Source organism: Theropithecus gelada, chromosome 5, assembly GCF_003255815.1.
Source record: "Theropithecus gelada isolate Dixy chromosome 5, Tgel_1.0, whole genome shotgun sequence".
Classification (NCBI taxonomy): Eukaryota; Metazoa; Chordata; class Mammalia; order Primates; family Cercopithecidae; genus Theropithecus; species Theropithecus gelada.
In genome coordinates this window covers 66,526,452-66,551,531 of record NC_037672.1, presented here as the reverse complement: position 1 = coordinate 66,551,531, position 25,080 = coordinate 66,526,452, and the positions used below count along the sequence as shown (strand labels likewise).

The 25,080-nt window shown below is 36.6% G+C and overlaps 2 protein-coding genes across 6 annotated transcripts in view; both read right to left on the bottom strand.

Moving 5' to 3' along the window:
• Nucleotides 1-25,080, bottom strand: part of RCHY1 (ring finger and CHY zinc finger domain containing 1) — a 43,133-nt gene that overhangs the window by 14,311 nt on the left and 3,742 nt on the right. For 3 of the 5 annotated variants that reach the window (XM_025385175.1, XM_025385176.1, XM_025385177.1), the window contains exons 2-4: nt 23,037-23,156; nt 22,669-22,784; nt 465-543 (exon numbers count right to left, since the gene is read on the bottom strand). In XM_025385175.1, coding sequence (XP_025240960.1) covers nt 465-543; nt 22,669-22,784; nt 23,037-23,156 — 315 coding nt within the window. The remainder of the gene's footprint in view (nt 1-464; nt 544-22,668; nt 22,785-23,036; nt 23,157-25,080) is intronic. The other 2 variants (XM_025385178.1, XM_025385179.1) reach the window with 1 other exon arrangement.
• On the bottom strand, nt 3,077-4,114 carry LOC112624519 (40S ribosomal protein SA-like). The gene has a single exon (XM_025385173.1). It carries the CDS (start codon nt 4,036-4,038, stop codon nt 3,157-3,159), a length of 882 nt encoding a protein of 293 aa, XP_025240958.1. The 5' UTR covers nt 4,039-4,114; the 3' UTR covers nt 3,077-3,156.

Genomic DNA, 25,080 nt, shown 5'->3' with positions numbered 1-25,080 from the left:
TTTTTTTAAATAATGAAAAAGGGCCTGGGATTGTGACATAATTCCTATATCCAGATTTAAAATATGTATGTCTTAATTGTAAAAAAAAATTAGTAAAATATTTTCCAAATTTTCTTAGAATGTTGTGCTAATTAGGTTACACCATTCAGTATTTCTCCTGTTTTCAAGTTATTCTTAAACACAGTACCAATGGTAAGAATCCATAAACCAACTTTGAAGTTGTCAACATTATGTTAATAAGTGATATAAGCATTCTTACACTATAGAGAATAAAAGGAATTGTAGATCAGATATTATGAGGTATATATTTTAAAATATCTATTTGTTAATACTGCTTTTCAAAACAGCAATACAGTTGCACTTGAAAAATATGAAAATTAGCATGCTTCCAAAACATATTAGAAGTTAAGCTTGTTTCAAAAACACTGCACTACTTTAAAAATTACACAAACTAAATCATATACCTTGTGTCTTCCTTGAAGATTCATAGCTAGACATAAGTTACATTTCAAACAATGGAAAAAATCTTCCTTTGGACCAATCCTAGCAAAACACATGAAAGTCAAAAGATTAGATGATTTTTTACTACAGTCATGATTTGTTCATTACGTAAAACACAAGTTTAGTCTCTGTAAAAAAAACTTTCCAGCCACAATGGAGAATATGGGATAAACCCCTGTCTCCCCAACATCCCTCTCCAAATGTAAGCACTATACACAGAGTGGTATCTACCCTTCTAGGGCTTTTTTTTTCCTACAAAATTGCAAAAAGAGACAAAGACAGACACACAACACACTTCGGGTTTGATTTCTTGTATTAATGGATTCTTTCTACAGATGCCATTCTGCAACTTTTTTTCACTTAATACATTCTGAAGATTTTATGTCTACACAGAACCACTTCATTCTTTATCACAGTCATCACAATAATTTTATTAAATATAAGAGGTAGATATAATCAGAATTAATAATATATCATCAGCTATAGTTGCCCTATTGTGCTATCATATATTTCAAAGTAACAAGAAGAGATTAGGAATGTTTGCAACATAAATAAATAATAAATGTTTGAGGAGATGGATATCCCAATTACCCTTAGTTGATCATTATTACACACCATATGTTTGTATCAAAATACATGTATCCCAATAGGTAAAATTATGTATCAATAAATAATAACGATATAGAAAATAACTATTACAAGGTAACAAAAAATTGATAAAAATTACGAAAGCCAAAAATAAGTTTATTATAAGCAAGAAACTTAAAAGTACAAAGGCAGAATGAAATTTAAATCATGGGATGAAAAACATGCGACATACAAACATAAGAAAGTTCTGTGACTGTATTACTATAAGAAAACAGACCTCAAAACAATGAATATTACTGTACGTATGAAAGAATGTATCAAAATTACAAGGTTCATGTACATTAAACAAAATGTTCATATACTTAACAATACAGATTCAAAGTACATAAAACAAACGAAAAAGATAGTATTAAAGGCGAAAATAGAGAAATATACCATCATACTTATAGATACTGACATTGTATCAGTAACGGTTAGAACAAATTTTAAAAATCAGAAATAACATAGAAGCTTAGTACAAAAATTTCACCTAATTTGACCTAATAGGCATTTATCAAATACTGTATCATATAGTGGTGGAATGCAATATTTTCAAATGCATATTTTTTTTCCAGCTGAATGAACTTTATTTGCACATTATTTGTTATACTTTCTGTACCCTCATTTTATATTGGCTTAATACATTTTGACATTTCTTTTTTTTTCTTCTTTTAACTTAATGGTTTTTTTTAATTAATTTATTTTTTATTATACTTTTTAAGTTCTAGGGTACATGTGCACAACGTGCAGGTTTCTTACATATGTATACATGTGCCATGTTGGTGTGCTGCACCCATTAACTCATCATTTACATTAGGTATGTCTCCTAATGCTATCCTGCCCTGCTACCCCTGTCCCACGACAGGCCCTTGTGTGTCATGCTCCCCTTCCTGTGTCCAAGCGTTCTCATTGTTCAATTCCCACCCATGAGTGAGAACATGTGGTGTTTGGTTTACTGTTCTTGCAATGGTTTGCTGAGAATGATGGTTTCCAGCTGCATCCATGTCCCTACAAAGGACATGAACTCATCCTGTTTTATGGCTGCATAGTATGCCATGGTGTGTATGTGCCACATTTTCTTAATCCAGTCTGTCATTGATGGACATTTCGCTGCATAAATGTCTTCTTTTCGGAAGTGTCTGTTCATATCCTTTGCCCACTTTTTGATGGGGTCGTTTGATTTTTTCTTGTAAATTTGTTTGAGTTCTTTGTAGGTTCTGTATATCAGCCCTCTGTCAAATGGATAGATTACAAAAATGTTCTCCCATTCTGTAGGTTGCCTGTTCACTCTGATGGTATTTTCCTTTGCTGTGCAGAAGCTCTTTAATTGAATTAGATCCCATTTGTCAATTTTGGCTTTTGTTGCCATTACTTTTGGTGTTTTAGATATGAAGTCCTTGCCCGTGCCTATGTCCTGAATGGTACTGCCTAGGTTTTCTTCTAGGGTTTTTATGGTTTTAGGTCTAACATTTAAGTCTCTAATCCATCTTGAATTAATTTTTGTATAAGGTGTAAGGAAGGGATTCAGTTTCAGCTTTCTACATATGGCTAGCCAGTTTTCCCAGCACCATTTGTTAAATAGGGAATCCTTTCCCCATTTCTTATTTTTGTCAGCTTTGTCAAAGATCAGATGGTTGTAGATGTGTGGTATTATTTCCGAGGGCTCTGTACTGTTCCATTGGTCTATATCTCTGTTTTGGTACCAGTACCATGCTGTTTTGGTTACTGTAGCCTCGTAGTAGAGTTTGCAGTCAGGTGGCGTGATGCCTCCAGCTTTGTTCTTTTGGCTTAGGATTGTCTTGGCAATGCGGGCTCTTCTGGTTCCATATGAACTTTAAAGTAATTTTTTTCAATTCTGTGAAGAAAGTCATTGGTAGCTTAATGGGGATGGCATTAAATCTATAAATTACCTTGGGTGGTGTGTCCATTTTCTTTTTTTTTTTTTTTTTTTTTTTTAGAAACTGATGTTTATTTTCTATCAACCATTATTCCATGTTGCTTAAGAGCCCATGCAAGAACAGCTTAAGATCATTCAGTGGTTGCTCCTACCCATTCAGTGGCCTGAGCAGTGGGAGCTGCAGACCAGTCTTCCGTGGCAGGCTGAGCACTCCAGTCTTCAGTAGGGAACTGCTGAATAGGCACAGAGGGCACCTGCACACCTTCAGACCAGTCTGCAACCTCTGGCTGAGTAGCAGTGAACTCAGGAGCTGGAGCAGTCCATTCACCCTGAAATTCCTCCTTGGTCACTGTCTTTTCAGTAGCAGCCTGCTCTTCTTTTTCAATCTCCTCAGGATCTCTACAGAAGTAGAGATCAGGCATGACCTCCCACGGGTGTTCAAGGGAAACGGTGCCACGCATGCGCAGAACTTCCCGAGCCAGCATCCACCACATCAAACCCACTGAGTGAGCTCCCATGTTGTTGCATGGGATGGCAATGTCCACATAGCGCAGAGGAGAATCTGTGTTACACAGAGCAATGGTAGGTAGGTTAACATAAGATGCCTCCGTGAGAGGCTGGTGGTCAGCCCTGGGGTCAGTAACCACAAGAAGCCGTGGCTCCCGGAAGGCTGCCTGGATCTGGTTAGTGAAGGTTCCAGGAGTGAAGCGGCCAGCAATTGGAGCGGCTCCAGTGGCAGCAGCAAACTTCAGCATGGCCCTCTGGCCAGTATTCCTGGAGGATATAACACTGACATCAGCAGGGTTTTCAATGGCAACAATGGCACGAGCCGCCAGCAGAAGCTTCTCCCAGGTCCTCTTCAGATTTATGATGTAGATGCCATCACTTTTCCTTTTATATATGTACTGTTCCATCTGGAAGTCAAGATTGGTGCCACCTAAGTGGGTTCCTGCTGCAAGGAACTTAAGGACATCCTCCTCCTTCATTTGCAGGACATCAAGGGCTCCGGACATTGTGAAAGTTTCCCTTTAAGTTACGACGGGAATCCAGAACAACGCCGTACGGACCCCTCTGTAGGTAGCGCGGAAAGCCACTTTCATGTTACCAGTTTTTCCTATCCATGAGCATGGAATGTTCTTCCATTTGTTTGTGTCCTCTTTTATTTCACCGACCAGTGGTTTGTAGTTCTCCTTGAAGAGGTCCTTCACATCCCTTGTAAGTTGGAGTCCTAGGTATTTTATACTCTTTGAAGCAATTGTGAATGGGAGTTCACTCATGATTTGGCTCTCTGTTTGTCTGATTGGTGTATAAGAATGCTTGTGATTTTTGCACATTGATTTTGTATCCTGAGACTTTGCTGAAGTTGCTTATCAGCTTAAGGAAATTTTGGGCTGAGACAATGGGGTTTTCTAAGTATACAGTCATGTCATCTGCAAACAGGGACAATTTGACTTCTTCTTTTCCTAACTGAATACCCTTTATTTCTTTCTCCTGCCTGACTGCCCTGGCCAGAACTTCCAACACTATGTTGAATAGGAGTGGTGAGAGAGGGCATCCCTGTCTTGTGCCAGTTTTCAAAGGGAATGCTTCCAGTTTTTGCCCATTCAGTATAACATTGGCTGTGGGTGTGTCATAAATAGCTCTTATTATTTTGAGATACGTTCCATCAATACCGAATTTATTGAGAGTTTTTAGCATGAAGGGCTGTTGAATTTTGTCAAAGGCCTTTTCTACATCTGTTGAGATAATCATGTGGTTTTTGTCTTTGGTTCTGTTTATATGCTGGATTACGTTTATTGATTTGCGTATGTTGAACCAGTCTTGCATCCCAGGGATAAAGCCCACTTGATCATAGTGGATAAGCTTTTTGATGTGCTGCTGGATTCGGTTTGCCAGTATTTTATTGAGGATTTTTGCATTGATGTTCATCAGGGATATTGGTCTAAAATTCTCTTTTTTTGTTGTGTCCCTGCCAGCCTTTGGTATCAGGAGATGTTGCCTCATAAAATTAGTTAGGGAGGATTCCCTCTTTTTCTATTGATCAGAATAGTTTCAGAAGGAATGGTACCAGCTCCTCCATGTACCTCTGGTAGAATCTGGCTGTGAATCCGTCTGGTCCTGGACTTTTTTTGGTTGGTAGGCTATTAATTATTGCCTCAATTTCAGAACCTGTTATTGGTCAATTCAGGGATTCAACTTCTTCCTGGTTTAGTCTTGGGAGAGTGTATGTGTCCAGGAATTTATCCATTCCTTCTAGGTTTTCTAGTTTATTTGCATAGAGGTGTTTATAGTATTCTCTGATGGTAGTTTGTATTTCTGTGGGGTCGGTGGTGATATCCCCTTTATCATTTTTTATTGCGTCTATTTGATTCTTCTCTCTTTTCTTCTTTATTAGTCTTGCTAGCAGTCTATCAATTTTGTTGATCTTTTCAAAAAAAAGCTCCTGGATTCACTGATTTTTTGAAGGGTTTTTTGTGTCACTATCTCCTTCAATTCTGCTCTGATCTTAGTCATTTCTGGCCTTCTGCTAGCTTTTGAATGTGTTTGCTCTTGCTTTTCTAGTTCTTTTAATTGTGATGTTAGCGTGTCAACTTTAGATCTTTCCTGCTTTCTCTTGTGGGCATTTAGTGCTATAAATTTCCCTCTACACACTGCTTTAAATGTGTCCCAGAGATTCTGGTATGTTTTATCTTTGTTCTCATTGGTTTCAAAGAACATCTTTATTTCTGCCTTCATTTCTTTATGTACCCAGTATTCATTCAGGAGCAGGTTCAGTTTCCATATAGTTGAGCGGTTTTGAGTGAGTTTCTTACTTCTGAGTTCTAGTTTGATTGCACTGTGGTCTGAGAGACAGTTTGTTATAATTTCTGTTCTTTTACACTTGCTGAGGAGTGCTTTATTTCCAACTATGTGGTCAATTTTGGAATAAGTGTGATGTGGTGCTAAGAATGTATATTCTGTTGATTTGGGGTGGAGAGTTCTGTAGATCTCTATTAGGTCCGCTTGGTGCAGAGTTGAGTTCAATTCCTGGATATCCTTAACTTTCTGTCTCGTTGATCTGTCTGATGCTGACAGTGGGGTGTTAAAGTCTCCCATTATTATTGTGTGGGAGTCTAAGTCTCTTTGTAAGTCTCTAAGGACTTGCTTTATGAATCTGGGTGCTCCTGTATTGGGTGCATTTATGTTTAGGATAGTTAGCTCTTCTTGTTGAATTGATCACTTTACCATTACGTAATGGCCTTCTTTGTCTCTTTTGATCTTTGCTGGTTTAAAGTCTGTTTTATCAGAGATTAGGATTGCAACCCCTGCCTTTTTTTGTTTTCCATTTGCTCGGTAGAACTTCCTTCATCCCTTTATTTTGAGCCTATGTATGTCTCTGTATGTGAGATGGGTCTCCTGAATACAGCACACTGATTGGTCTTGACTCTTTATCCAATTTGCCAGTCTGTGTCTTTTAATTGGAGCATTTAGCCCATTTCCATTTAAGGTTAATATTGCTATGTGTGAATTTGATCCTGTCATTATGATGTTAGCTGGTTGTTTTGCTCGTTAGTTGATGCAGTTTCTTCCTAGCATCGATTATCTTTACAATTTGGCATGTTTTTGCAGTGGCTGGTATTGGTTGTTCCTTTCCATGTTTAGCGCTTCCTTCAGGAGCTCTTGTAGGGCAGGCCTGGTGGTGACAAAATCTCTCAGCATTTACTTGTCTGTAAAGGATTTTATTTTTCCTTCACTTATGAAGCTTACCTTGGCTGGATATGAAATTATGGGTTGAAAATTCTTTTCTTTAAGAATGTTGAATATTGGCCCCCACTCTCTTCTGGCTTGGAGAGTATCTGCCGTGAGATCCGCTGTTAGTCTGATGGGCTTCCCTTTGTGGGTAACCCAACCTTTCTCTCTGGCTGCCCTTAACATTTTTTCCTTCATTTCAACTTTGGTGAATCTGACAATTGTGAGTCTTGGAGTTGCTCTTCTCGAGGAGAATCTTTGTGGCGTTCTCTGTATTTCCTGAATTTGAATGTCAGCATACCTTGCTAGGTTGGGGAAGTTCTCCTGGATAATATCCTGCAGAGTGCTTCCCGACTTGGTTCCATTCTTCCTGTCACTTTCAGGTACACCAATCAGTCATAGATTTGGCCTTTTCACATAGTCCCATATTTCTTGGAGGCTTTGTTCATTTCTTTTTACTCTTTTTTCTCTAAACTTCTCTTCTTCCTTCATTTCATTCGATCTTCAATCACTGATACCCTTTCTTCCAGTTGATCGAATTGGTTACTGAAGCTTTTGCATTTGTCACGTAGTTCTTGTGCCACGGTTTTCAGCTCCATCAGGTCATTTAAGGAATTCTCTACATTGGTTATTCTAGTCAGCCATTCGTCTAATGTTTTTTCAAGGTTTTTAGCTTCTTTGCGATGGGTTCGAACTTCCTCCTTTAGCTTGGAGAAGTTTGATCGTCTGAAGCTCTCTTCTCTCAACTCATCAAAGTCATTCTCTGTCCAGCTTTTTTCCGTTGCTGGCGAGGAACTGCGTTCCTTTGGAGGGGGAGAGGTGCTCTGATTTTTAGAATTTTCAGCTTTTCTGTTGTTTTTTCCCCATCTTTGTGGTTTTATCTACCTTTGGTCTTTGATGATGGTGATGTACAGATGGGGTTTTGGTGTGGATGTCCTTTCTGTTTGTTAGTTTTCCTTCTAACAGTCAGGACCCTCAGCTGCAGGTCTGTTGGAGTTTGCTGGAGGTCCACTCCAGACCCTATTTGCCTGGGTATCAGCAGCAGAGATTGCAGAAGAGTGAATATTGCTGAACAGCAAATGTTACTGCCTGATCGTTCCTCTGGAAGCTTCATCTTAGAGGGGTACCTGGTCATTCTTTTTAATAGCTACATTAATGGCATGGATGTATACTAATTTTTTTAAATATTCCCTCATTGATACAATTTATGATCTTTAGTTGCTACAATGATACAATAAACATCCTTGTCCAGACATCACTCAGATCACATGTTATTTTTTTATAAGATTCCTAGAAGTGAAACTACTGAGTCAGAAGATATTGCAACATTGTGATACTGCCAAACTGACCTCCAAATAGACAGTACCAATTTATACTTCCACCAGCACTGCATGAGAGTAACCATGTTCCCCACACTTTGGCTAACAATGGTACTTGTATTAAATAGACAAACAAAAGATGTCATTTTAATTTGCATTTCACAAATTATGAGACAGGGAATGTACATTAATGTTTATGAACTACTTGGATTTCTCTGTAGATTGTTCATATGCTCTGTCCATTTTTCTACTAAGGTATTTGTTTTTAACCAATTTACAGGTAAAAAATATATCGTGAATATTAGTTTTTTCATTTATATAATGAATATCAATATTTTCATTTGCATATATTATATTTACATATCATGAATATCAATTTTTGTTTGCATATTTATATTTACTTTTCTGGTCTGTGATTTCTCTTAACTTTGTCATATGATCATTTTTGATTACTATGTAGTAAAAAGCCATCAATATTTTCCTGTATAGCTTATGCTTTCTGCCTCGTTTAGCAAAGACTTTTATAACCTATAGATCATAAACAGACTCTCCTATGTATGCTTCTAGTACTTACAGCTTTTCATTTTTATATTTTTCTTTAATCCATTTGAAATTTGTTACGTATGGCAAAGGTTAGATTGCTACTTGTCCCTAAATTTCTATTCTCCACTTCTACAATAATAGGACATTTAGCTAGGCAATGAGCTATTCAGAACTGTCCTGAATAAAGACTATTTTCCAACATACCTGGAGGTTGGGAACAGAAGAGATACATGAAAATTCTGCACTGTGCCCTTAAGAGGAAAAATATGCCTTCCCTTCACGTAACTGTAGCCTTTCTACAGACCAGAATATGAAGCATTTTAGACTACAGAGACAAGAAAATATCTTGTGGATGACAAGACAAAAAAACAAGAAGAGCCGGAGTTCCTGTTTAGCTACAAAACTCAGACTTTTCCATGAGAAATGAACTTCTGCCTTTCTTGAACCACCATTACTTTGGGTTTCTGTCACAAGACGCTAAATCCATATTCTAATGGATACAGTTTGAAGAGTCAATTTTTGGTTTCTGAATGGATAATCAACTATCTTAACACTACCCTTTCCTGATTTGAAATGTCACTTTTGCCATAAATTCATATGTATAAATATTTGTCTGTGTATACACACACACACACACTCTCTGTTTGTCCATTTATCTATTTGTCTGTTCTGGCACAAATAGTAAACTATTTGAATTACTATAGATTTATCATGTTTTGATATATGGAATGGCAATCCACTCTTCGTTGTCCTTCCTTCAAAATTTACTCAGCTATTGTGAATTTTCTCTTACAAATGAACTTTAGAATAGCCTGTCAAACTCCATAAGTTAAACCCCGCAGGGAAGTTTCCACTACTGCCAAAGATAGAATAACCAAGATCAGATCTACCCTCCCATCTGAAACAATAATGACAAAAGACAGAATACATGAAACAGCGGTTTCACTGAACATCAAGCAACAACACAGAGTGATCTGTGAGAGACAACAAACAAAGTAAATGAGCTCTAACTGACATCATGATTGAAATGATGAGCTGAGAGAGTCTAGAGAAACCAACAGTCTAAACTGTTTCCAAGCAACTTAACTGCATCCCAAAACAAAGCTCAAGAAGATTTATAGGAATACAAAAATATCCAGCACTAAACATGGTTAAAAAAAAAAAAAGAAAGAAAAATCGCATCTGATATCCAACCCACAATAACCAGGCAGCAAGGAGGCAGAAAAACACAACCAAAATGAGAAGAATAATGAACCCATCAACCCAGAACTGACAGATATGTTAAAATAGAGGGCATTAAAAGTTATTATAACTGTATACCATTATATTTAAAAAGCAGTAAAATATGGAAAATATGTTTAAAGACCCAAATCAAACTTCTAGACATAAAAACTACAAGGTCTGAGATTTAAAAATACACTGATGAAATTAATGGCAAGTTTGATATTGCTAACAAAAAGGTTAGTCAACTTGAAGGCACAGTAACAGAAACTATGTGAAATGAAACAGGAAGAAAACGGAATTTTTTTTTAATGACAGAGCATGAGTAAGCTGTGAGACAACTTCAAGCAACCTAATACACATGTGTTCAGTTGAGCCTAACACTGCCTCTTACATATTTTAAGTTCATCCTAAAGGCTTTGTTCTGTAACCTAACCGGATGTGTTTACATATAGTAACCTACTCTTGTACCAATCAATCATCAAGTTTCAGCCAATCACAGGCAGTCCTCTGTTCAAACTGTATTCAAATAAGGCAAATGCTGAGCTGTAACCAATCTAGTTGTTTCCGTACCTTACTCATTTTCTGTCTGTCACTTTCCTTTTTCTATCCATAAATCCTCTCTGACCACATGGCAGAGCCAATGTTGGTCTGAACCTATTATCATTTTGGGGGTACCCAACTTGCAAATCATTCTTTGCTCAATTAAACTCTGTTAAGTTTAATTTGTCTTAAGTTTTTCTTTTAACACATGCAATTGCAGATCCCTAAGGTAGGAAGCAGGGGAAGGGGAGGACTGAAAAAACATCTGAAATAGTAATAGACAAAATTTTCCTGAAATTAATGAAAAAAACTATAAACCAATGGATTCAAAAGGCTCAACAAACGCTAAGCACAAGCAACATGAAGAAAACTATACAATGGAACGTCATAATCTAATTGTCAAAACCAGAGACAAAGAAAAAATCTTAAAAGCAGCCATTAAAAAAAAAAAAAAGAAAGAAAGACGTGCACAGAAGAAAAAGAAAGATGACTGGATTACCCCCGGGACAGAATTCACAAACTCAAAATTGGTAAGAGGAAAGAAATAATAAACAGCAGAGCAGAAAAAAATGACAGTGAGACTAAAAACACAATACAAAAGACCAAAAGCTGGTGTTTTGGAAAAGATAAAATCAAAACAAATTTAATAGACTACGAAGAAAAGAAAACCAGAAACAAAAGAGAAGACATAAGAACTCATATCACAGAAATACAAAAATAGATACTATTACGAACAATTATATGACCACAAATTGGAAAACCTAGAATAGATAAATTCCTGGACACATCCAACCTTCCAAGATTGAACCACAAAAAAACAGAAAACCTCAATAAGCCAGTAACAAGTAATGAGATTGGAGCCATGACAAAACGTTTCACATCAAAGAAAAGCCCACAACCTGATGGCTTCACTGCTGAATTATAACAAACATTTAAAGAAAGGAAGGACGGAAGAGAAAGAAAACAAATCCTAAAGTTTATACGGAGCCACAAAAGACCCTGATAGACAAAGCAATCCTGAGAAAAAAAAAACAAAACTGGAGACATTTCACACTACCTAACTTCAAAATATACTACAAAGCTATTGTAACCAAATCAGCATAGTACTGGCATAAAAAGAGACAAACAGGCCAGTTATATAGAACAGAGAACCCACATATAAATGTATGCATTTACAGCTAACTCATATTCAAGAAAGGTGCTAAAAATGTACAATGGAAAAAGGACAATCTCTTCAATAAATGGTGCAGAAAAAAAACAGGATAAACACATGTAGAAGAATGAAACTAGATGCTTCTCTCTCACCATACAGAGAAATCAAATCAAAATGGATTAAAGACTTAAACCTAAGACCTGAAATTATAAAACTTGTGAAAAAAAACACTGGGGAAACTCTCCAGGACACTGATCTTGCAAAGATTTTTTGTGTAAGATCTCAAAAGCACACACAACGGAAACAAAAATAGACAAGACAGAATTACATCAAGCTAAAAAGCTTTCTGCACAGAAACAAACAACAAAGTGAAGAGACAACCCACAGAATGAGAGAAACTATTTGCAAACTATCTACCTGACAAGGAATTAATAACCAGAATATATAAAAAGCTCAGACAACTTAATAACAAAAAAAAAAAATCTGATTTAAAAATAGTCCAAAGACCTGGTGCAGTCATTTCTCAAAAGACAAACAAATGACCAACAGGTACATGAGAAAATACTCAACATCACTATCATCAGAGAAACGAAGTCAAAACCACAATGAGGTATCATCACATCCCAGTTAGAATGGCTTACATCATAAAAGACAGGGAATAACAGATGCTGGTGAGGATATAGAGAAAGTGGAACCCTTGTATACTATTTGTGGAAACATAAATTAATACAGCCACTGTGGCAATCTGTATGGAGATTCCTCAAAAAGACTAAACATAGAGCACTATATGATCTAGCAAGTCCACTACAAGTACATATCTAAGGGGAAATCAGTATATCAAAGGGTATCTGCACTCCCATGTTTTACTGCAGCACTATTCACAATAGTCAAAATATGGAATCAACCTTAGTATCCATCAGTGGATGAATGGATAAAGAAAATATGGTATATGTACATTATGGTATATTATTCAGCCGTTAAAAAGAATGAAATCCTGTCATTTACAGCAACATGGATAGGATGGGTCATTATGTTAAGTGAAACAAGCCAATCACAGAAAGACAAATATCACAAGTTCTCAATCATATGTGGGAGCCAAAAACTGGATGTCATGAAGATAGAGACTAGGCTGAAAGATACCAGAAGCCAATAAGGGTAGGAAGGATGGGGCGGAGCAGGGGATGAAGAAAGGTTGATTAATGGATACAAATATACACTTAGAAGAAACAAGCCCTGGTGTTTGATGGATCAGTAGGGTGACTATGGTTTACATTAATTGGTTACACATTTCAAACTAGCTAAAAGAGAATTCAAATGTTTCTAGTATAAATTTTTAAGCCTGGGCAACACGGGGAAACCCCATCTACACAAAAAATTAGCTGGGCATGGTGGCACATGCCTATAGTCCCAGCTACCCAGGAGGCTGAGGTGGGAGAATCACATAAACCTGGGAGGTCGAGGCTGCAGTGAGACAGGATCGTGCCATTGCACTCTAGCCTGGGCAACAGAGCAAGACCCTTTCTCAAAAAACAATAAATATTTAAGGTAATGGATAACCCAATTACCCTGATTTGATTATATGAATGCACTGAATTACCACATGTAGTCCAAAAATATGTACATCTAATACATGTCAATAAAAATAAGGATAATCAGAATACAGCAACCACTTCTGCTACGCAACTCTGTCTTATAATAATCTCTGGTGCTTAATAACAATGAGAAAGCAGTTATTTCCTCACTTTTTAAAAAGCTCATTCTTGTACATTACAGTAAGGATATATGTCCATTACCAAAAAATTAAGACCAGACGTTTGCTCGTATTTACCGAAAACTAAACCCCATCTTTAGGGCACGTCAGTCTTAGAGAAACATAGCCACAGTCCAAAGATAATCTGTAACTATAATCAAGATATTTTAAAACGTAAATCAGGAATAATACACAATTAAACTCTGTAAGAAGCACTTGATTTGCTTACAGTGATTCTTGCCTAAGGATGAACAGCAATTTTTCAAGCCCACACCTCCAGATGAGAGTCACACATATTTTAGATGAAACAACAGGGTCAAGAGTAGAAATTTTAGTAGGAGAGCTATGCCAAGAAGATCTATTCATCCTTGCCTTATAGATTTATTTAATGAACTAAAAGCAGTGACAAACTTTCACAATATACCTAAGACAAAAATGTTTAATTCCCAAAAAAGACTTGGTGCAAAAGACTATCAAGTATGTACAGCTCCAAAAAGACTGATTTTCAAACAAAAATACAGGAATTAATACATTCAAATAACATGATTTTTTTTAAAGTTACCATGAAAGGATAAAGAGTTTTCAACTCTAACCAGTTGCTTAATATATATATTTGAGGCCGGGCGCGGTGGCTCAAGCCTGTAATCCCAGCACTTTGGGAGGCCGAGGCGGGCGGATCACGAGGTCAGGAGATCGAGACCATCCTGGCTAACATGGTGAAACCCCGTCTCTACTAAAAATACAAAAAACTAGCCGGGCGTGGTGGCGGGCGCCTGTAGTCCCAGCTACTCGGAGGCTGAGGCAGGAGAATGGCCTGAACCTGGGAGGCGGAGCTTGCAGTGAGCCGAGATCGTGCCACTGCACTCCAGCCTGGGTGACACAGCGCGAGACTCCGTCTCAAAAAAAAAAAAAAAAAAAAAAAAAATATATATATATATATATATTTGAAATTTATATATAATATATATAACAAAATATATAATACATAAATATTTTATATATTATATATAATAAAATATATGTATATTATATATATTAGACAGAGTTTTGCTCTTGTTGCCCAGGCTGGAGTGCAATGGCACGATTTTGGCTCACTGCAACCTCCGCCTCCCAGTTTCAAGCGATTCTCCTGCCTCAGCCTCCCAAATAGCTGGGATTACAGGCATACACCACCACGCCCGGCTAATTTTGTATTTTTAGTAGAGACAGGGTTTTTCCATGTTGGTCAGGCTGGTCTCAAACTCCCAACCTCAGGTGGTCCGCCTGCCTCAGCCTCCCAAACTGCTAGGATTAGAGGTGTGAGTCACCATGCCCAGCTCTTTTAATATTTTTATTATTTAAAAAACAATAGTCATTATTGATGATCATATATCATTTGACTAAAGACAGTATTTGTCAATCTCAATCAATTTTGCTTCCAATATCTTTTGGCAGATTTTTTAAGAACCAAAAGAACTCAAAAATCCTCGAGGGTAATTTTTCAGTATGCCATATGCACTCATTAAAAGTAACTGCAGAAAATAAACATTTCAAATATTTTTGAACAATGACAAAAGATAAAATGCCTCCTAAAATACCTACTTGAAGTGAACATAATTATTTGTCTATAACCTGAGTCACATAATAATACCCAGTAACATAAAATATAAAACAACTTTTCTATTTGAAAATTCTCTTATTCTATACATTAAACATCTCCTAATTATGTTCCACTGAACATGAAAAGGAGTCTATAATCAAATAGTTATTAGAAACTCAATACACTTGGATATTTGCACTGTACAATTAACAAGTTAAAAGTTCTGAAAAGGCCTGATGCAGTGACTCATGCCTGTAATCCCAGCACTTCCGGAGGCCAAGGTGGGAGGATCACCTGAGGTAGGGAGTTCAAGACCAGCCTGACCAACATGGAAAAACCCCATCTCTATGAAAAATACAAAATTTGCCAGGCGTGGTGGCACATGCCTGTAATCCCAGCTACTTGGGATGCTTGAGGCAGGAGAATCTCTTGAACCCAGAAGGCAGAGGTTTCAGTGAGCCAAGATAGTGCCGTTTTACTCCAGCCTGGACAACAAGAGCGAAACTCTGTCTCAAAAAAAAAAAAAGTTCTGAGAAGGGATTTTAATTAAACTCAGTATTTAACAAATCTTTATGACTGCAAAAGCCTTTTTTAAACAATATCCACTCTGTATCCTGGTCTAGTTCTTTTTTTAATCAATTGTTTTAAAGATGAATATATTATGACATTTATTCTTTCTTTAGAAATCTTCTAAGGAAGAAAATCTGCTTTTTATTTAATAGAATAAACTCATTCTATTCTGTTTGCAATTACCATATGGGTCCATTGAACGCTTTCATAAATCTGATACATTATGGTACCTTAATAATCTTATTTTTCCTAATTTTGGTATTTCAGTATTCTAGGAATCCTTTCACATTAATTATCAATTGTTCCCAACTATCCTAACAAGAAGACTAAAATGCAAAGCATAGTAGAAAGACCTTTCATGTGGAAACATGAAAGAACGACATGAAATAATCACTAATGCATAATCCTTCAGTTTTCTTTCCATACTGCTCAAAGTATTACATCATCTTTCCAGAAGGCATTAAAGAGTCTGCAGATACCTTCTTTGTAGTTCTCCTTGAACACAGTTGAGAAATCAGAATTTCTCATTTTTCACAAATAGAAAAAAAAAAAGGAAATTTTAAATGAAGTAGAAGATAAATGCAAAAAGGCAGATAACCACTCTAGACTAGAAGGTTCTCCACCTAGGCAATATTTACATTTTAAACCAGATAATATTTTGTGGCAGGAAAGTATCTTGCACATTATAGGATGTTTAGTAGCATCCCTGGTCTCTATCCAGTAGATATCATTAGCATCCACTACCCCTCACCCCCTGGTTACAACAGCTGAAAATGTCTCCAGGCATTGCCAGATATCACCTAGGAAAAAACTGTCCCCATTTGAGAACCAGTGCTCTGGTGATGGTGAATATGATGATGGTGAAATCAATCCTATAAGAAATAAATCAGATTATGATTTTCAGATGATGTACTATATGAACGGTCTCACTGAAAAAAAGGAATGAACAATATATCTCTAAGGACAAAAAGAAAATATGGTGGCCGGGCGCAGTGGCTCACGCCTGTAATTCCAGCACTTTGGGAGGCCAAGGCGGACGGATCACGAGGTCAGGAGATCAAGACCATCCTGGCTAACAGAGTGAAGCGCCATCCCTACTAAACATACAAAAATTAACCGGGCATGGCGGTGAGTGCCTGTAATCCCAGCTACTCGGGAGGCTGAGGCAGGAGAACTGCTTGAACCCAGGAGGCGGAGGTTGCAGTGAGCCAACATCACGCCACTGCGCTCCAGCGTGGGTGACAGAGCGAGACTCCAAAAAAAAATTTAAAAAAAAAAAAAAAAAAAAAAAATGGTATCCTCAATTAGTCATTTACTAGGAAGGATTTCAAATTACCTTATTTCATGACAAAAACCTGGACCATCCTATTTTGCTAAAAGGATGTGTGTAATATTCTTCCATCTTTTATGATGTTTGTACACCAAACTTTACTTAATATGGTTCATAAGTGGACAAACGCTGAAAGCAGGTACATACGTAAAAGTACTTAGAAGGAAACAGATGATGTAAAAATGAAAAAAATTCATCAAAACGTTTTGCAATTACAAAGCATGCAATTATGAAGAAAGTCATCTTTTCTTCAATCAAATTATGACTCTCAAACTTCTCAAATGGATTTGAATTTGGTAATGTATGTACAGAAGTAATGATAAGCCAACACTTATTAGTTGTGTATTTGAGATCTGGAATTAGTATTGCATTCTGATGATGCAAATACAAGAAGAACCAGAAGTAATTACAAGCTAGAACCTATCAGAAATGTGTCTAAAATCTAGAATCAGTTATTTACACGATGCACACGTGCCAGATTCAAGCATGACAACTGACAAGTAAATACAGTTGACCCTTGAACAACATAAATTTGAAGTACACAAGCCTACTTATAAGCAGATTTTCTTCTACCTCTGTCACCCCTGAGATAGCAAAGCCAATCTCCCTTCTTCCTCTTTTCAGCCTACTCAACATGAAGAAGGATGAAGACCTTTATGATGATCCATTTCCACTTTATGAACAGTTAACATATTTTCTCCTTATGATTGTCCTAATATTTTTCTCTAGTTTATTGTAAGAATATAGTATATAATATATAATACATGTAACATACAAAATATGTATTAATTCACTATTTGTATTATTGGTAAGACTTTCAGTCAGTACCAGGCTATTAGTAGTTAAGTTGTGGGGAGTTGAAAGTTACACTCAGATTTTCAACTGAGCTGGCAGTTGGTGCCCCACATTGTTCAAGGGTCAACTGCAGTTACAAAGGACACTGACATATTTGAGCACACATTATCTTCAACTTGAAATACATGGAATTAAAATTTGGGTTTGTAGTGTTCAAATTCTTAGTAAAATTTCCAATGAAGTTGTTTTTCACTACCCTTTATTCTTTCGTCTGCATTATTATTCATAAAAGGGCTTTAAAATATTTTCTAAAATAAAAAGAATCCATTATACTTAAATGGTAAATAGTGATGACTAATTTTTCTAGTATATTCAGGGTTATCATAATACTGAAAACACTGCCAAAGATATACTGCCTACACATTACTGTGCACCTACTGTATATAAGGCAGTGGTCACCAACCTTTTTGGCACCGGGGACTGATTTCATGGAAGACAATTTTTCCATGGACCAAGGTTGGGGGATGGTTTCGGGATGAAACTGTTCCACCTCAGATAATCAGGCATTAGATTCTCATAAGGAGACACAACCTAGATACCTTGCATACACAGTTCACAATAGGGTTTGTGCTCCCATGAGAATCTAATGCCACCACTGATGTGACAGGAGCATGAGAATCTAATGCCACCACTGATGTGACAGGAAGCAGAGCTCAGACAGCAATGCTCGATCACCCACCACTCACCCGCTGCTGTGTAGCTCAGTTCCTAACAGGGCATGCACCAGAATCCACGCCCCAAGCACTGGGGACCCTGACATAAAGCACCCCCAGGTATGGAAATTTAAAATATGAAAATACCATGATCTCATGAAGTTTAATATTTACCATGTAGCATGAGATGTGTACTTTGCAGTAACAATAACTTGAAAGTCAATAAATCAACTAATAAAAGAGGGTATGATTTTCTTGGTTGTGTATGGTAATTAGAAGCTATGTGTAGATGTGATATACAAAATAACACTACAAAAGTGAAAATAAATTAGAGTTAATTAATCAAATAGGATGACTCTTAGAAACAGGGCTCAGTTTAAAAAAAAAAAAAAAAAAAAAAAAAAACACCAAGAAAGGCCATATAGCCGGGCGCGGTGGCTCAAGCCTGTAATCCTAGCACTTTGGGAGGCCGAGACGGGCGGATCACGAGGTCAGGAGATTGAGACCATCCTGGCTAACATGGTGAAACCCCGTCTCTACTAAAAATACAAAAAAATTAGCCAGGCGTGGTGGCGGGCGCCTGTAGTCCCAGCTACATGGGAGGCTGAGGCAGGAGAATGGCGTAAACCCGGGAGGCGGAGCTTGCAGTGAGCTGAGATCCAGCCACTGCACTCCAGCCCGGGCGACAGAGCGAGACTCCGTCTCAAAAAAAAAAAAAAAAAGGCCATATATATGATTTTTAAAATAAGCAAAACGAAACATATATTATACCTTCTACTTCCACAATGACGAAGTAGCTTCTATAGGACTAAAACTCTTACTGAGAACTAGAAAAACTCAATTTAAAGAAAACAAACAAGTTGTTTAAAAGTAGTAAAGCGCAACTAAGCACTTGAAGGGCAAAGATATCAGAGAGAAAGGAAATACACTGAGGCAAAGTCAATAGTCTCTACTTCTTTCTTCCTTGAAAGATTTTTAGACCCTAAACTGTGTTGTGACAAGCTAAGAAACTAAACAGAGAGCAACAGGTAAGAGCCTAAGAAACTGAGTAAATCCTCTGAAAGTATTCCTATGCTAGGGGGCCAAAATTTGGAGTCCAGGTTCCACCACAAAAGAGATGGGCCTGGTAAGCAACCCTAGCTTTAAGTCAAGATCTCCAAGGGACCAAGTCCTAGGAGCATAAGAATAAAGGGGAAAAAAGAAAAAAAAAATAGAACAGGACATACAAAAAAAACAAAAATTAGACTCTAATCATATCAATGCTAAATTGGATTAAGGTTATCCATCCCTACATTAACTACCTTCTGAAAGAAAAATAAATTCTCTCTGGAAAAAAAAAATAGCCTCCAGAGCTTAACAAATTTTTACATATTATGTCCAACAATCAACTAAAAAAAAAAAAATCAAGCATGTCAAAAGGCAGAACCAAACACCAACGGGGAAAAAACAGAAAACAAAACCTACCCATAGGTAATCAAGATATTAGAGTCATAAGGCACAGCCCTTTAAATTATGTGATCAATACATTCAAAGAAAAAAAAGGTAAAGAATTTCACCTGACAACTGGAAAATAACAAGAATGAAGATTCGATATAAATTTCATAACTTAAATAAATAAATAGATAACTTGGTAGGCTTAACAGCAGATTCAACACAGCAGAATAGAGACCTGGAAGATAATCCGTGTAAAGTGTCCAATTTAAGCATAAAGAAAATCAAAGTAGGCCGGGCGCGGTGGCTCAAGCCTGTAATCCCAGCACTTTGGGAGGCCGAGATGGGCGGATCACGAGGTCAGGAGATCAAGACCATCCTGGCGAACACGGTGAAACCCCGTCTCTACTAAAAAATACAAAAAACTAGCCGGGCGAGGTGGCGGGCGCCTGTGGTCCCAGCTACTCGGGAGGCTGAGGCAGGAGAATGGCGTAAGCCCGGGAGGCGGAGCTTGCAGTGAGCCGAGATCGCGCCACTGCACTCCAGCCTGGGCGACAGAGCGAGACTCCGTCTCAAAAAAAAAAAAAAAAAAAAAAAAGAAAATCAAAGTAGGAGAAATACATATTAAAAAAAAAAAGAGATATGGGATGTAGTAAAAAGATCTATGGAATGGAGTCTTAGAAGAGATGGGAAAATGGTAAAGAAACATTATCTGAACAGAAACTGGTCAAAAATATTCCAAAATTGACAGAAGACATCAAGCCACAGATTCAAGAAATGCTACAAACCCCAAGCCAGATAAATATTACACTCAATCAAACCTGGACACATGGAAAAAATGCTAACAACTTAAAAAACAGCAAGAGGAGGATAAAAGACACTTTACTTTCAAAGAAGCAATAATAATCCTGAGAGGTGATTTTTTTTTTTTTTTTTTTTTTTTTTGAGACAGAGTCTCGCTCTGTCGCCCAGGCTGGTGTGCAGTGGCTGGATCTCAGCTCACTGCAAGCTCCGCCTCCCGGGTTTACGCCATTCTCCTGCCTCAGCCTCCCGAGTAGGTGGGACTACAGGCGCCCGCCAGAGAGGTGATATTTTTAAACAGAAACCATGGAACCAGAATATCTTTAAACTGTCGGAAGGTCAGGGGGAACCAACACCTGTAAACTTAGAATTCTACACCCAGCAAAAATATTCAAAAATGAAGGCAAAAGAAGACATTTTTCAGAAACCAAAAAAAAAACCAAACTGAGAGAATGTATCATCAGCAGGACCTCACTAAAAGAAATACTAAAGACAGTTCTTCAAGCAGAAGAAAACTAACTCCAAAGACAATGCTGGAGACTTATAGGAAAGAAGGGCAATAGAAACGGTAAATATATAACAACAATAGCACTATATATAAAGACTCTTAGTGTTTAAAGTCCTAACATTATCCAAGAAGTGATAAACATATTATTCTAGTAAGCCAATGATGTATGTTATAATTTCTAGGATAACCACTAAGAAAATAATGGAAAAATGTATAACTAACAAGCCTATAGAGAATAAAAGCAAAATAGGAAAGCAACGGATTAATCCAAAGAAGACAAGAAAGGAGAGGGAAAAAAGACAAATAATAAGGCAATAGAAACTACCAAAATTGTAGACTGAAACACAAATATATCCTAACTACATTAATAAAAAACAAACTACATACTCCAAGTAAAAGACAGTTTTATCTAACTGGATTGAAAAGTTAAAACTCAACTATATGCTGTTTTACAAGGCACATGCCTTAAATGTAAGTGTACAAAAATGTCTACATGGAAAAGGATATACATGCAAAAACTCATCAAAAGAAAGCTGATACAGATACAGTAGAGCCTAGGGCAGGAAATATTACTAAAGATAAAAAAGACACATTAAATAATAATAAATGGGTCAATCATACAGGAAAATGTAATAATTTTAAGTATGTGACCACTGAAAGACATGGCCTTAAAACATATAAAACACAAAAGAACATATACTGTATGATTCCATTTATTAAAAACTTCCAAAAGTCAGCATACTGGTTACCTTTGGGGAAGTGTATTAATTTGAAGGGGGCACACAGGAAGCTATGAAGGTGCTATGAATGTTCTGTTTCTTGATCTGGGTAGTGGTTACAAAGGTATGTTCATTTGTTAAAATTCATAAAGTCATTTGCTTATAATTTCTGTATATTTTGGTAGGTTGGTTATCCTCCCTTAAAAACAAATTACATTTTAAAAAAAAAAAAAAGCAGGAAAGTGATTTAAAATACTTAAGACAGCGATTACCTCCAGCAGGGACAAGAAGAAAGGACTGAACATGGAACACCTTGGGCTTTGACAGTATTGGTTACACACCTTTCCTAAACTCAGTGGCTTATTCACTGTACTGTACTTTAGACACACTTTACATACATGCTTTAAAATACATCTAAAATACTTGAGTTTTTTTAAGAAAGAAAATAATTCCTTATACACCGACATGTCAACAGTAGCTTGTCTGCAGTTAGGCTGTAGGTTATTTTATTTTTATTATTTCTACTTTTCTGTTTTTTCCAATTTTTATAAAATTACCCTGTATTTGATAATTTTTTAAATCCTAATTTTTACAAAGGAAAAATTTATCCCAATTCTCTACCTCAGTTGTCCATAAAACACTTTATACAAAACATCTTTCATATTCCAAAGGTAAAATTCTAAAAAGCTATACAATAATTGATGGATAAATTAAATTATTAACAAGGCATGAATAAACTTTTTAGAATAGATATGTTCTATAGCTTGATTATGCTGATAGTAAAAGAGATACCGGTATTTATAAAAACTCACTGAATTGGACACTTAAAATGAACGTTATTTTATCAGATGTAAATTACACCTAAATAAAGTTGATTTTAAAAACAATTATTGCATATACATTAGAGGCAATTAGATAACAACGTTTTACATACAGTACCTACAAATTCCACAGTTTTCACAGTGATACTGCTTCTTATCTTTGTCAAACAAATGGCATATATCGCAATAATATTCTCCAAACAATGTGCTACATTCTTCACAAGTCTGTTGGGCCTAAAAAAGACACATAATTAAAAACTGCAATAAACTAACCAAAACATTCTGAGTTACCCATTGGTAACTAGATATCTAGAACTTATGTTCAAGTATATACAGTTTATTTTTACAAGTTTGAAACACCTAAACCAAAGATACTGCTTATTCTAGAAGTTAAAGAAGTCTTATTTATAATACTTTTGATTAAATGTTTTCAAAGCACCTTAATACAGTTTTTAAAAAGAAAATAAAAATGTCATAAAATCTTACATGTTGAATTTTTTCACAGTTTATGCACTGCACTTCCTTCACTTTAAAGCGATCTAGTTGATGATCTTCATTGTTATCATGACACAAGCGGCAAGTATAAAGCTTGTCACAGCAAGGTGCCTAACCCCCATGAAGAAAAAAGACATATAGTAAGAAGCAAGAGAAACCAAGTGTGCAATGCAAAAAGAAAATTTCTTCCTCCTCCTCCTGGATGGAACTGAAAGATTACACCCAATAGACCAGCTGCTAAACTGATCCTAAACATAACATTTCACTAGTTTCTTGGCATATTTTATATTAATTCTTCCCTTCAACGTCACTATGTCTGTATGAAGTTGAACACAACTTTAAAACAAAAGAATTATGAAGGAAATCCCCAGATTTAAACACTAATCCCACAACACCTGATATGCTTTGGCTGTGTCCCCACCCAAATCTCAACTTGAAATGTATCTCCCAGAATTCCCACGTGTTGTGGGAGGGACTCAGTAGGAGGTAACTGAATCACGGGGGCCAGTCTCTCCCGTGCTAGTCCTGTGACAATGAATAAAATCTCATGAGGTCTGATGGGTTTATCAGGAGTTTCCGCTTTTGTTTCTTCCTCATTTTCTATTGTCACCATCATGTAAGAAGTGCCTTTCGTCTCCCGCCATGATTCTCAGGCCTCCCCAGCCATGTGGAACTGTAAGTCCAATTAAACCTCTTTTTCTTCCCAGTCTTGGATGTGTCTTTATCAGCAGTGTGAAAACAGACTAATATAACACCCTAATTTCATTCTGAGCCTAAACAGCAAACAGGCAACCTCTTCTTACACATTTCCAGATAAATTCATTTACATTAAAAATAATAAAAATTATATTCTTATTTTACTAGCTTTTACTAATCACCAACCTCGTATCTAACATTGCAGAAAATGCAACAAATGTAAGAGATAGTCCTGGTTTTCATGCATGGCAAAGACTGCCAGTTGTTCACCAAAATATATCCTCTCCTTCCTAGGCACAATTGTTCAGCTCTATCAGACAGATGGCCATATGCCCTAAAACATGACAAAATGATACCAACAGAAAAATCTCGTCCCTGGAATGACCACGTGGAACAAACCCCATCACCAATCTGCATCACTCGCCTTGGAATTGTTAAATGGGAAGAAATAAAACCTCTATTCTTCAATCTACATCACTGTTGGGTTTTTTCATTACAGTAATTTTACCATTACAAGTATATCAAGAGATTTCCAGGCCAGTGAGCTAACTCAATACTTTCCAATACACTGTGACCTTGCAGATCCACTCATTTCTGAAGGCTTCCTATGCCTTGACTTACCATAACGCAGTTCACTCGTTAAAGATTTTAACATTTAACTGGTTTCCTTTTTCTGCAACTCTCAGTCCTTGACTTTGTCATTTCCAATAACCTTGTCCTCCAACCCACTATTCTCATAGTTATACCGTAGAACAGTCGTTCTCAAATGGTTTGGTCTCAGGATCCCCTCACACTTTTTAAAATTATTGAGAATCCCCAAGAGCTTTGGTTTATGTGGATTTTATCTATTGACATATACCATATCATAAATTAAAAAGGATAGGTTTTTAAAATATTACTTTTTAAAAGTAACAAACTCATTACTTGTTAACATAAATAACATATTTTGATGAAAAATAACTATATTTTCCCCCCAAACAGCTTAATTCTTGTATCTGCTTATGCATTCAAACAGTTGTGGCTGAAGTACAAGAAGAAACTCTGGCCTCACACAAATATGTACACTGGAAAAGAAAGGAGTATTTTAATAGCCTTTTTGGAGAATTATGGACATTATTCTCTGATATTACAGTAGAACAACTCTTAAAGGGTAGTTGCAACATGAAATCTGAAATCATATCAATGAACTTTTCTTCCTTGGTTACATTTAAATCTATTGATCTATCTTGCACTTCAAATGGATGTTTTCCTCATGCATTGGTCATCTGGAAAATACCAGTTCAGTGAGTTATTTACATCTTCTAAATGTTCACACATTTAACATGTAATATCAAAAACT